We start from the raw sequence: 12,463 nt of genomic DNA, 5'->3' as shown, positions 1-12,463 counted from the left end.
GATTCAGTTGATTGTAATCAGTACCTACCGGACTTGTGCCAGCTGGCTGGCCGGTGGCTGAGCTGCAAAAGAAGAGGCGATCGATCAGCGTTCTTTTACCTACAAAGATGCTGAGAACATACTCTTCCTTAACAGCATACACCACCCCATCCACAAATTGCACTCTCATCACATATAGGACACTTGCGCGTGTACACAGATACAGACGAACGCACGGACAGACAGCCAGACAAACGGACAGATTATTTTGTTTTTTTTTCTGTTTTTGTTCAGACATTCCAAGCCAGGCACATATATTGTATGTATATATTGCCACGCGGAGATTTTTACCTACTTTTTACGAATACAGTTCGCGGTTTTCTTTTTTCAATCACGGACAAATAATATATTTTAAACTAAACGCAGAAAACTGCGAATACTTGAAGGAAACGAGATTAGCGAAAAAAGGAGAAAAAAGAAATGAAAATAAATAAAAAACGAAAAGCTTTATTTCTAAAAAGGAAGCAAAACCTTTTCAGGATGATATGTAATTATTGTAACAATGAACGAAAGGAACATAGTACTTTTTAGAAGATTTATATTTATGAGTACAGTTACTACGAATCGAATATCAGTTTTAATTGTACAGTGAATACAGATATTTTTTTTAGAATTGTGCCTTTTCAGACAAATCCGCTAGAGAAGGATATGCTGAAAAAATAATTATAATATATTTTTACGTCGGTATGTAATATTGCGAAACTTGAGCCAAATTTTGATCTTCTAGTTAAGAGAATATAATTGTTTTTGCGTTGTAGCCAGTTAAATGTCACTGCGTTTGTTTTTTGGTTATTCGGATTTCGAATAGATTTTGTATGTGTATAGTTGCCACTAACGGGATTGGGAGACGGGCCGGAAACCACACATCCGCGTGCGGAGTCTTAGGAACAATAAAAAAAAATCAAACGGCGGTTTCGATCTGTGAATCAAGATATTGAAATATACACACCACCGCCCGAGAAGGAAGTGCGATAGAACGAAAGGAAGACAAGTAGGGTCGTTACGACGGAGAGAATACGATAGATAGAGTGTAAATTAATTTATTATGTCGAACGAATGAGCGTGTTGCTAAATGAGTGAAAAGAAAAAGTAACCGAAAGCGAGAGGAGATTCGGATAATGGGACTGGAGGAGAACGATGAGTGAGAGGAAGAAAGAAGATAGAGGATAAGGAAAGACGAGACGAGCAAGAAAATAAAGTTGAGAATTTTTCTATCTACGCGAGGTCTCGCGGGAAACACGAGAAGGAAGACGAAAAAACAAAGAACACCCTCCTCTCCTGCGTTCCTCTAAGCCCGTTTCTTTTTACATCAAGCACAACAGTTTTCACGTTGTCTGACTTAGGTCGAATCGAGGAACGATTAGCAGAAAGCTTTCTACCAAATATTGCGAGCTCCAGGCTCGATGTGACGGGCAGGTAGTTAGATAGAGTTAGAGGCGAACGTAGCTATTATTATAATATTACAATAATGACGCTGTATTATTATAATTAACGATTACTATTATTGACGTCATCTAAAGTATGAAAGATTTTTACACTGTTGAGACTTGAAGTAAATAATATATTTAGTTTATTTTGGTACATCACGATTTGATGACAAGAGATAAAAGATGAAAAAAGTGGTATGAGCTATTTTTTAAGAGACCGATTATTACTCGATTTGAGTCCATGCATTAAAGGAGATTTAAAAAAAATAATAAGAGAGCAAGAGAAAGAGAGAAAGAAAGGAATGAAGAAAGGGAGGTGAAAGGGAGAACCTATTTGCAAGCATGTAATTGTTGCACAAGCGATTGTCACCACGACTGACAACAAAAATCACATGTGATTTAATAGTGAATTTTGAAGAATTTTACTAAATAGACTTGTACTAAATAACTAATTATTACTGTGACGACCAAACAAAATGAGGGCAACATTTGTTGCTAACTGAGCGGATGAACACCGGTTCGGCCGACTAAAAGGGAAAAAAGAAATACAACGCCAGCTCCGGTAGATAACAACGCAGATACGGAGCCGCACTGGAAAGTGGCCAGACAGAGGGGAAAGGAACATAGATTCAGAGTGAAAGGTATAACACGGTGCGAAAGAAATAGAGTGGGCGAATGGAAGGAAAAGTGAAACGTACGAAACAGAAGCATGGGAGTAGTTTCTGAGGTAAAAAGAAAGCAAATGGAAAAAAGCCGATACAGAACGAGCGACAGAGAAAGAAAGAAAGGAAGAGAGTGTGAAAGAGCTAGCGTGCGTGAAAAGGGACGAATGAAAGTGAAGGTAGGAACGAGCGAACGCAACTATTGTATAGAAGATTGAAAAGGACACAGCGCGAAATGTTGTGTAGTTAGTGTTGACTATGAATTAGGCTAGGCACCACTTTGGATAGGAAGTAATCGATTGAGCGATTAAGTGTAGGTAAATAATTAGACGATAGTTAGGTTACAACTGCCTCTCCATGTTTTGAACGCATCAGGGCGAGGCACCGTTCAGCCTATGCACCTCGCACCCGTCAAGACTGACTGGCTATTCATATTAATAATAAATATTATATTATTCTACAACATATTATCTACTGTAATATAAATAGTAAGGACTGCTTGCTGCGCACCGCGGGTCAGGTGCTTGGGCTGACCGGGTGTGATTTATGAAGAAAAAAAGGAAACCATTTTGGAACTCTGTTTCCAAGCAATGCTGCTTTCCGTAAGCTTTCATTAGAATTCTAGCGATAGCCTCTTCTTAGATTATAGAATCACACGTGAACACGGACATTTGCGTACACGCAGAGAGAGAGGGGAAACTCTAGAAACAGCATGCGTAAATACGTACATTCATACGTACAAACATACACGTACACACTGTCACACGTAGTCGTAGGCTGATTGTAGAAAGATGAGAATAAAATGAAAAAAAACGTAGGATGTTTTTTAAGTAAAATGAAAAAAAAGTAAGATTAGTCGAAAATCGGCTTAAGTAAAGCGAATCCGAGTTGTCTTTGATGATTTCGCGAGCGCATCATCGTACGCCGACTTCTACAGTCTCTCTTAGGTTTATCGAGTTTTTAAGTCATGCTGTTTTACATTGTTAAGCGTCAGATGTTTCTTCTTTTCTTTTCTTTTTTTTCTAGGTATAACCAGAGATTTTTTCATATTGACCCTTCTCATTTTTTTAATTATTCCCTGCGTTACCTTTCCCCATCGCCAGTTCCTCTCCGATCACAATTTGTCGCGTAGATTTCGAATTATTTTGCGTCGCCGAGCAAGACGAGGAAACACGTAATTCTCCGGAAAATTACCGTGTACCGTCTGTTTTAATAGATTTTTTTTTCTATTCGCTTTTCGTTCCTTTCTGTCTATCCATCACTACGATATTGTTATTGCGGTGCACGACCAACGAGAATACAGAGAGAAGCAACAATTTTCGTGTTGATGTCGTGAGAGAAATGTTGGTTCCGCATACGCGCGCGCGCGCATACAAGGATCGTTTTAAGGAAGGAAAAAATGGAAAATTGCGGCGAAGAAGAAAGAAAAAAATACCTAGGTTCGAATATTTTAAGATGGCGAGGCATAGCACGTAATGAAAAAATTTTAGATTAAGGCAAGTGTGTCATAGCTAGTTAAGATAGGGACTCTTAGTAGTCGATAGGTGCTGTAACAAAAAAAAATTTTTGAAAATAATGATAAACGATGATGATGATGATGATGATAATGATGCTGCTGCTGCTGATAATGATGATCATGATGATGATGATGATGGTGGCGATGATGATGATGATGGTGGTGGTGGTGGTGGTGGTGATGGTGATGGTGATGATGATTGATGGTGATCGTGATGATGATGATGATAATGATGAAGATGATGCTGATGATGATGATGAAGCGAAGGATGAGGAAGATAATGGTGATGATAACAATGATGATGGGGATAATGACAGCGACATTGATGATAAGGATGATAGTGATGGCGAATGACGATGATGATAACGATTATAATGATGGAGAAGAAAAACAACAACAAAGTTGAAGAACGTTCAGAATTAGATTTTTCATGAAACTTGAAATAAGAACAGGGCATACGCCACTAAAAGTGCCCTTAGTTTATTTTGGATCGTTTAAAAACGCTAGTCTTTGTGTGAGATAATGTGGGGGTTAGATAGAGTCTTCTAAAAAATATAAATGATAAAAAGAGCAAAAAAAGTACGATACAATTAACACAGGAAAGAAAGAGAGAGAGCGAGCCTGCAAGAGAGAAAGAGAGAGAAAGTGTCAATGATATCTACCCAAGAGCGAAAGGAAAAGAGAGAGAGCGAGAGAAAGTGTGTCTGTGAAATCGAGCACGTGGTACATAGGTGTATGTACTTTATAGGTGTGCGTACTTTAATGCCATTTGCCTACTGCGTGACACAGACTGCAGACACACCGTTACTGTAAACTGCACGCTGCGTGTACACGCTCTAAAACATCACTCTATACCTTTGTACCAGAAAGCGTGTTCCAAACAGTTTTAGAGTTATACTTACAAGTATGGTTTGGTACATTATGAAGTGAAAGAATCAAATTCTTAATTATTATCATCCCTTATTTTTGATCAATAAACGATCTGTTTTGGGGATTTATTCGAATCCATTTCTTTTCCTTTCCTGAATTTTGATTAGAGCCAAAGCATTGTGTAGCTAGAATTATTGCTTCGGTAAGATGCAGAATTAAAATTGTGCGTTATACGTTCCGCGTGCGAAAGTTGCTTTCCTTGGGTAATTTTGTCAAATCGTATAGAACAATATGTTTTGCTTTACGTTTTACAACAACTATTTGCGTTTCTAGTTTGATATCAATGCGATGCATATTGATGCAGAGCCTATTTTGCATCTCTCTTCATCCACAGAGAGTGAATCCCCAAATAGCAAAAGATTTCTATCTTAAACATGCCCTTTTCATCCAGCAAATCAAATATTTAACAAACGTTGTAGAGTGTGTTGTTTATATAATTGAACGTAATACGAGAAAGGGATAAACGAAATATAAAAGTCTGCAAAAGAAAACCTTAATCTCGTACAAAAATCAGTGACTGTATTTACACGTGACTTCACACTGAATATGCCTTTTATCGAATCAAGTAGCGACTTATTGTATATGCCTTTTTCGAACGAGAACGAACACAAAAATCTTTAACATCTGTTGTTTTAATATTCTTTAGGATTTAGAGAGAAATAAAGAGCGCGCGCACGAGCGTGCGTGTATGTGTGTGAGTGCGAGCATTAGGGAAACAGAAAGAGGTGAGAAAATAAGTAAGAGAACACAAAGAATTAAGCAACAGAAACGAAAAAACACACGCTTCATCAGTTTATGAGGAAAAAAAAATGATCACCATTGTGTATACTAACGCGTAGCAGTACAGCATGTGCAATAGACTGAAAGACATTGTCCCGTGTAAGTAAATATTAAAATCTTAAGCCCCCCACATTATCCTAACGTATTATGTAATACATCCAGCGTCCGCCTCTATTATAAACTGACGGTAGCGATTATTTCTTGCGAGACAGAAGACCACGGAGAATTACCAAGCCGACGTTCGATTTTTGGCCATACGACGCTAGAACGTGAACGAACGTGTCTTTTTCTTAGGTACTTTTAAACATACCTTATGCTGATGCGAATTTGTACTATTTTAAGTAAATGCTTTTCATTTGTGCGTAATAAATTTGAAATTCTTTGCAAAAATGAAAGACAAACAAAACTGGGATATAATACATCTAGGTGCTGACAATGTACGAACGATTACTAGATCTCTCCTCTTTTGTCAATTAAGTGGTGGTTTTGTAACGATGTAAAATACGAGGGTAAATTAAAAACTTAACAACACATTGCGAAAGAAATCATTGAAATAAAAGTGGGAATTTTTATTTGACGATGCTGAGAACTATTTCTTGGGCCGTTCAATATTTTTACCAAAAAACACGTGCTTTTCTTTGTTTTCTTTTTCCTTGTAATCACGTGAATCAAGTTTCTTTCTACGAAAGTAAATGTCAACTGTTTAAGCATAGACAGTATTTGGTTTTTCGTATTCATGTTTATTTTAAATACGCCGATATCACCGTAAGCGTGAGTAGATAGATTACACGATCCGATCGATAGATTTTATTGCGGCGACTTCATTTAAACGAATACATTACTCCTCTTGAGTTGCACCGCATTGGTCTTGCTGTATTCAATAATTACACAGGGTATCGTTAATTTGTGATAGACGTGTTTTGATTTGACTAGTCTTACAGTATTAACTGCACCTCCAAAAACTATGAACTTCTAATGCAACCTGTTGTAGCAGAAGCCTTTTCCTTCACATTCGAGTAGATGAAATAATGATGATTCTGGGCTAAAAAAAAGTTTAAAAATTGTTCAAATCCTTACACACTTTTTTACCGATTTAATACTGATTTATTGAATTTATCATACTTTTTGGTATCCCAAAGTTTCAAGTTGTTATCGTATGTTTATGAAATAAATAAATTCTCATCCATGGTCAATCCCTTCACACATTGTTTTTTCCATGCTCTGATTTGAATTGTTTCGACTCCAAGTTTTCATTTTTATTTCGAGTACCTAATAATATCGATATAAACTCTTACAAAAGTTTCCTTTTATACCCACCTACAGTATAAAGCTTCACCATGTCATATCAAAGCTGAGTCTCTTGTAACTACAATAGTCTGCCCCAATGCAGGGTCGTCTAAAAACATTAATTTTTCCCCAAATTAGGACATAAAACTGAATTAAGAACACAGAAACAAGGCAAAATGTAATTGCTTAACACAATGGATAACTAAACTTCAAAGAGCAATTATTTCATTACTTACCTACTGATAAGATAAAGATAACATTCTAAATCAATGACTTATAGACGTAGATGTCGACAGTTGTATTTTCTTCGAGCAAACTAAAATAAATATGACTGATGATTGGAGTCCCCTTCTGGCTTTTGTTTCAACCTCACCGCATTGAGACACTGTCATTTATGTCAGCACCAATCAAAATCGCGGATGTTATTTCGTCTTTATAATATTAACCGGAGCACGGGATTACATAACTTGCACGTGATAGAAACAAAGCGATTTCGGAGACTGCTCTGAAACTGCTGCAGAATGATACCATCCGATGCCATTTGTGAGATCTTTTCTCTACCACTTGAAGCAGGGATACCCTAGGACACCAGTGGGCACACTGGCTTCGAGCGGAAATTCCAAGAACTGCCAGACGCCAGATACCATTTATTACAAATGATTACAATTGCGATAAAATTAAATGGAACTGTAGAGAATTTATGAGAGGAAAATATACACTTTATGCTCTGCATTGTACATTGTTGGAACTTTTAACGATTACGAAAGTAGCAGGGGAAATTGTTTTGAAGAAGATAAGGTTAGTTGATAAAACAATTGGAGAACAATGTAGTCAGAAGATTTGACAGAACATCAAACGGTGATATTTGTAATTCTTCGATCAACAGAGTCGATCTGTCCTAATTTTGTTATATGTTACCAGAAAATAAGATACACACGATAATAGAGCAACGGTAAGAACGTATCTATAGTAAAGAGTAATACAACGTTTATAGTAAATATGGCTGTTCCGCCTACTTTGAAAAAGATAGAGCAATATATCAAATTAGCAGCCAGTCATGATCAACGAGATGAAGTTATTAGTTATTGGTGTACGTATTAATTCTTGTATTGTGATGCAGGTATTTGTAAATTATTGCATATTTAGAAAGTGTAATGACGGATAATCCTTATAGGTCGTCTATATGCACTTCAGACAGGACTAAAACTTTCAACAAAAACTTCAGAGGAGACCGCATTTTTAAAGTCGTTAATGGATTGGTTAGAAACAACTAAAAAACAATTACATGGGAACGAAGCTATTACGAATGACGTAGCTGCGGAGGCACATATAGACAATTGGGCTCTGACACTTTTTCGTCGTGCAGATGAAAAAGACAGAGCCGGTGATTTTAGTAGATCTACGATTCAAAGTTTCTTTACTGCTGGCCTGCTGTACGATGTCTTGACTGTATTCGGTGAATTGAGTGACGAGGCAATGAAACATAGAAAATATGCTAAATGGAAAGCAACATATATTAATAATTGTCTAAAACAGGGACTGATACCGGTAGCTGGACCTGTAGGGGAGGATACAGAAAATATCTATTCAGGTAATAGCACAGACAATGGTCTGCTAACAAAGACTACATATCATCATAATGTTGTTGATTCGTTGATTTAGCTGAAATAGACGACGGCGTTGATAGTCAGGAGACAGCATGGAAAAGAGGAAGTTCCTTAGACTCGGACAACACGCGTAATGCTTTCGGCAATGACTCGTTCGATGCAACAACGAAAAATATACCTAAGAAAGAAAGTGTGGATGGAGGCACTTCTGAAATTAGAAATGACTACCAGCCAACTACAGAAACAGAAGGTAGTATTGCCAATATGAAATATTATTAAATTCAATCGATTTGTATTAAATTATTGGAACACATTTGTTAGGAGGAGTCAGCCTGACATTGGATGATATGAACAAGGCACAGAAATTTATAAAATGGGCTGGAAGCGCTTTAAATTACGACGATGTACCAACAGCTGTGTTAAATCTTCGAAAAGCTTTACATCTGTTGACCACTGGTCAAGAAACGGAATGAATTGGATCGTTGTTTATTCTTTCGTTGATTAAATGAAAACATGTACGTTTAGAATGTAACTGTTACAAAAGTAAAAATTATAAGTTATTTATTGAACTGTTTGCGTTATTACATACAGCCACACCGAGAACGAAAGTTGTTCTTCTCTTCTCAACACACTTGTCTTCGTGTACTTTTGCAAATCGAAGACGATTCGATGCTTCTATTGATATTTGTCACCGTGACATACGTATGGCTGATTTAAGTGTATAATATGCGAAAAATAAAAGGAACACGAATGAAAAATGATGATATTATTGCACCATCTTACTTATTCTTTTTAGTTCTTGAGGTAGGAAAGGAGCGCAAATCGATATGCAACACTGGCAAAACAATTTTCATGTGTTTATGCGTCGAATTGTTTAAGCTGGCGCGTATGCTCGATAAGCATAATTTGAAGTGGGTCTGAAGTCGACAAAAAAGGTTGAGAAAATGTACGTGTACGTGTAAATATGTGTACGGGTAGACAAATGTATACGTATCAACGAGTATATGTATATAAGATAGTATCAGTACTGTAAATATGGTTTTTGGTATCTAAAATATTTGGCGACGTTCTTACATGCTAAAAAATATTAATCTTCCTAAAAAACGAACCGGACTTTTGGTTGATTAAATATTTGTCAAAACATTTAATGATATTGCTACGATGTGTTAATTGTTTGAAAATAAGAGATTATTGGTTTTGAAAACATGCCATGCCGTGCGTTTTTATTATTTATTGAGTGCCCTTAATTTCAAGTGGTTTTCTTGACAAACCTCAATTTTTTTGTACGACACGTAAGAGACGAAATATTAAAAATATTTCAATATCAGACTACGTCGAGGCTGACCTGAAGTCGTATCGTGATCTACGAATACGTGGGTATTTGATTGCTTGTAGACACACCAAAACGGTAGATATTCTATATGGATGGATGACACGATTCTCGTTTTCGATTTATTTAACAATTCTAGAATAACGCGTTTTCGTCGCAAAATTGAATCGAGGACATGCTTAAAAAGGAAAAACGAGGGAAATTAAAAGTGCATTGAAATGCTGATATTAATTACCATCTAAGGACACGTACATCTTAACACAATATCACGGGAACACATTAATTCGAATGGCAGTTAATACCTTGTGTTTGAGCTAAAGTTTCACATCAGCCATCGTGGCCAACTATATTATTATAATACCGCAGGTAATTGGGTTCTCGATAAGATAATTGATCCAAACGATGGTATTGTTCAACCGACTTTTGAAGTTCGAACGACCCGGTGTAAAATACGGTCGAGTAAACTTGTAAAAATACGGTTGAGACACACCGCGGACACGGACACGACACGAATACGAAAACGAAACTCGATTACCGCATTCGGTAAGCACTCACGGAAGGTAACAAATTCCAGATGTTGATCGAATCGACTTGTTTCCGTTCGACTTTGAACGTGGAAGATCGCGAGAGCAGCGAAGCCCGTGAAAATATTTTATCTTCGATTTGTTAATGTTAAGTTTTTAGCGTGACTGTCGGCTAGAATCTCGGGTAATACTGTACGCGCAAACAAAAGCACCGCGGTAACCAAAGCTTCGCGTTCACGCGTACGCGAAAAACAATTTCGAATTCAGTCCTGTTTTTTGGTTTTGTCGTCCAAACCGTTCGCTGTTACCGATTGCGCGTCCTCTCGTCTCAACTGCCAGTCTATCACTAGACGCCCCGTTAGCATAAAGAAGAATACCTGGAGGTAAATTCTGCATTATTTCATGTTTGATAGTTCATAGTAACTGCGATACTTGTTATTTTTTTACTCTTACCAAGGCTGGAGCAATCCTTTCGAATTTATCGTTGACCATGTAGTGAGAATACACGGCCATTAACATTAATAATAGTAACACTGCGTTCGACGCGTTCTTAATTTTATCTGAAAATATAAAATAGTATTGTTAGCAGAGTATTATGAGAAATGCTGGTACACAAAATAGGGAATGGTATCGAGTGAAGCGAGAAAAGAATAAATGGCTTTCTTACGACTAGGTACTATCGCCATTGCAAGCCCGCAGATGATTTCAAGCGATCCGACGACTCTTCTGTACCACTTGCTCGGTACTTTGAAGTCCAATGTACCGGACAAAGGAAACACTTTTGCGTACTTGACATATTCTTTTCTCTGCAATAAGCAACAGACAACACAATCGTCTCATCAAATACAGCGGGCAACTACGGAAGAGGTGGTTGCTCTTCCGGCTATCAACAATCAAATAGCGTCGCGTAGGTAGTTGAACGACGATAATTATCACAATTGCCTGGCCAGTGAACATCGAATGCTGGCACTCGCAACGATATTTGGCTGAATACCAAAAGGACCGCAGTTTATAACTATAACTTTGGACATTGAGTAACAACAGCAGACGAAAATAATCTGTTCAAGAGCCGCATCGAAGCAAATCGAATTACCTTAAAATCTCATAGAAATTACGTGAAATTGAATCTTTTGGTGAACTGATCGCGCGAACCGCTCGTCGATCAACAAACATCGATATCTCGATCGAATGGACACATTGTTGTTTCATTACACATTCTTCACATTGTAACTCGTGTTTGTATTTCCTATTCTATTTCCCGCTCACGGAACAATCGATTTTAGATTCGAAATCGAATATTCAAGAAACCAGAGTTCTTTTTCGGTAATATATTTTTCACGAAAAAAAAAATTCCGTGATAAGAACGTAAACGCGCGCGTTTCGATCGAGCAGACAGTTGCATCGTCGAAATGTTGTCTTGTTTGATGAGATAAGCTAATATTTTCGATTGAAAAAACACTTTAATACGAGAGAATTGGTAGACGTGAACGATTGATAAAGATGTCAAACACCCGAGAATTGCGCGATACATGTAATTGCACGAGCGAACGGTGTTGTCATGTAAAGTACGAGGAGGGTGGGCGAGGGAAAAAGAACGGGACGGAACGCAAACGCAACGCAATGCGATGCGATATGACGCGACAAAACACGACACGATACAACAGTTGAACACGCTGTGACGTGCGAAAGCTAGAGTAGGAAAGATGACAGAGGTGCGAGCTGATAACAGGGCCAGGGTCGCAACGAATACGGAAATATCGGCGAAAAGAGAATGACGGCCGAGTGAAACGTGACCCGTAAGATGGGGTAAATTTCTGTTATATAATTACGTTCTAAAAGCAATGCTTTGACTCACCAAGTCCTTGTGAAGATCCTTACTGATGTGCGAAGTTAACTTCATAGTGCCGACGAAAACAAAAAATATTCCAAGGAGGACCGAGAGTGACTTTAGAACGATCGAGCCCATATTTCGGGACCGCGAAGCTGTTAGCGACACGAACACTAGCAGTACGGAAGAATCGATCGGAATCTGGGCTGGACGAACGACGAGGTGTTGCCGCGAATTCAGGGTGATGCGCGACTTAGGGACGCTCGGTAAACCATCCGCCCCTTACCTATACATATCTATGGATTTTCGAAACTTGTTTTCACCAGCGCTCTGCCGAATTATTCAAATCTTATAAACGACAGCTATGTACACGATATATCAATGTTCATACTTCCTCTTCTCCCTCTCTTCTTCTCTCGTGTACTACATATCTCGCCCGCCCGTTCTCTCTCTCTCTTTTTTCTCTCGGTTTTATTCGGTCTATTCCGACTCTGCGACAGCGCAGACCGTCTGCGACGCTAGGACGCTCTGTG

General features: G+C 38.0%; 3 protein-coding genes across 3 annotated transcripts in view; 2 read left to right on the top strand and 1 right to left on the bottom strand.

Annotated features, from left to right (window-relative positions):
- Window positions 1-7,301: 7,301 nt before the first annotated feature.
- Vta1 (vesicle trafficking 1) lies at window positions 7,302-8,817 on the top strand. Its single transcript, XM_078188789.1, has 5 exons — window positions 7,302-7,439; window positions 7,563-7,731; window positions 7,816-8,232; window positions 8,304-8,498; window positions 8,570-8,817. The coding sequence occupies exons 2-5, from the start codon at window positions 7,641-7,643 to the stop codon at window positions 8,719-8,721; spliced, it is 855 nt and encodes a 284-aa protein (XP_078044915.1). The 5' UTR covers window positions 7,302-7,439; window positions 7,563-7,640; the 3' UTR covers window positions 8,722-8,817.
- A 561-nt stretch (window positions 8,818-9,378) lies between these two features.
- On the bottom strand, window positions 9,379-12,428 carry LOC144474167 (putative acetylcholine receptor chaperone). Its single transcript, XM_078188791.1, has 4 exons — window positions 11,958-12,428; window positions 10,770-10,908; window positions 10,556-10,662; window positions 9,379-10,479 (listed from the first exon to the last, which is right to left on the bottom strand). Exons 1-4 carry the CDS (start codon window positions 12,066-12,068, stop codon window positions 10,366-10,368), a joined length of 471 nt encoding a protein of 156 aa, XP_078044917.1. The 5' UTR covers window positions 12,069-12,428; the 3' UTR covers window positions 9,379-10,365.
- Window positions 11,804-12,463, top strand: part of Cno (adherens junction formation factor afadin) — a 25,915-nt gene continuing 25,255 nt past the window's right edge. The window contains exon 1 of the mRNA XM_078188762.1: window positions 11,804-11,908. The gene's annotated coding sequence lies outside the window, so the exon portion shown is untranslated. The remainder of the gene's footprint in view (window positions 11,909-12,463) is intronic.

This window comes from Augochlora pura, chromosome 8 (genome assembly GCF_028453695.1).
Source record: "Augochlora pura isolate Apur16 chromosome 8, APUR_v2.2.1, whole genome shotgun sequence".
Lineage (NCBI taxonomy): Eukaryota > Metazoa > Arthropoda > Insecta > Hymenoptera > Halictidae > Augochlora > Augochlora pura.
Note: the sequence above shows the minus strand (reverse complement) of the source record. Positions and strands in the feature narration are given on the sequence as shown.

Bases quoted from the DNA above. Each gene is read 5' to 3' on its own strand.
- LOC144474167 (XM_078188791.1), bottom strand. From the start codon at position 12,068: ATGGGCTCGATCGTTCTAAAGTCACTCTCGGTCCTCCTTGGAATATTT. The intron at 10,909-11,957 runs GTGAGTCAAAGC...TGCTTATTGCAG, and splicing joins AGGATCTTCACAAGGACTTG to AGAAAAGAATATGTCAAGTA. The intron at 10,480-10,555 runs GTAAGAGTAAAA...ATTTACCTCCAG, and splicing joins AAAGGATTGCTCCAGCCTTG to GTATTCTTCTTTATGCTAAC.
- Vta1 (XM_078188789.1), top strand. From the start codon at position 7,641: ATGGCTGTTCCGCCTACTTTGAAAAAGATAGAGCAATATATCAAATTA. The intron at 8,233-8,303 runs GTAATAGCACAG...TCGTTGATTTAG, and splicing joins TACAGAAAATATCTATTCAG to CTGAAATAGACGACGGCGTT. The intron at 8,499-8,569 runs GTAGTATTGCCA...CACATTTGTTAG, and splicing joins GCCAACTACAGAAACAGAAG to GAGGAGTCAGCCTGACATTG.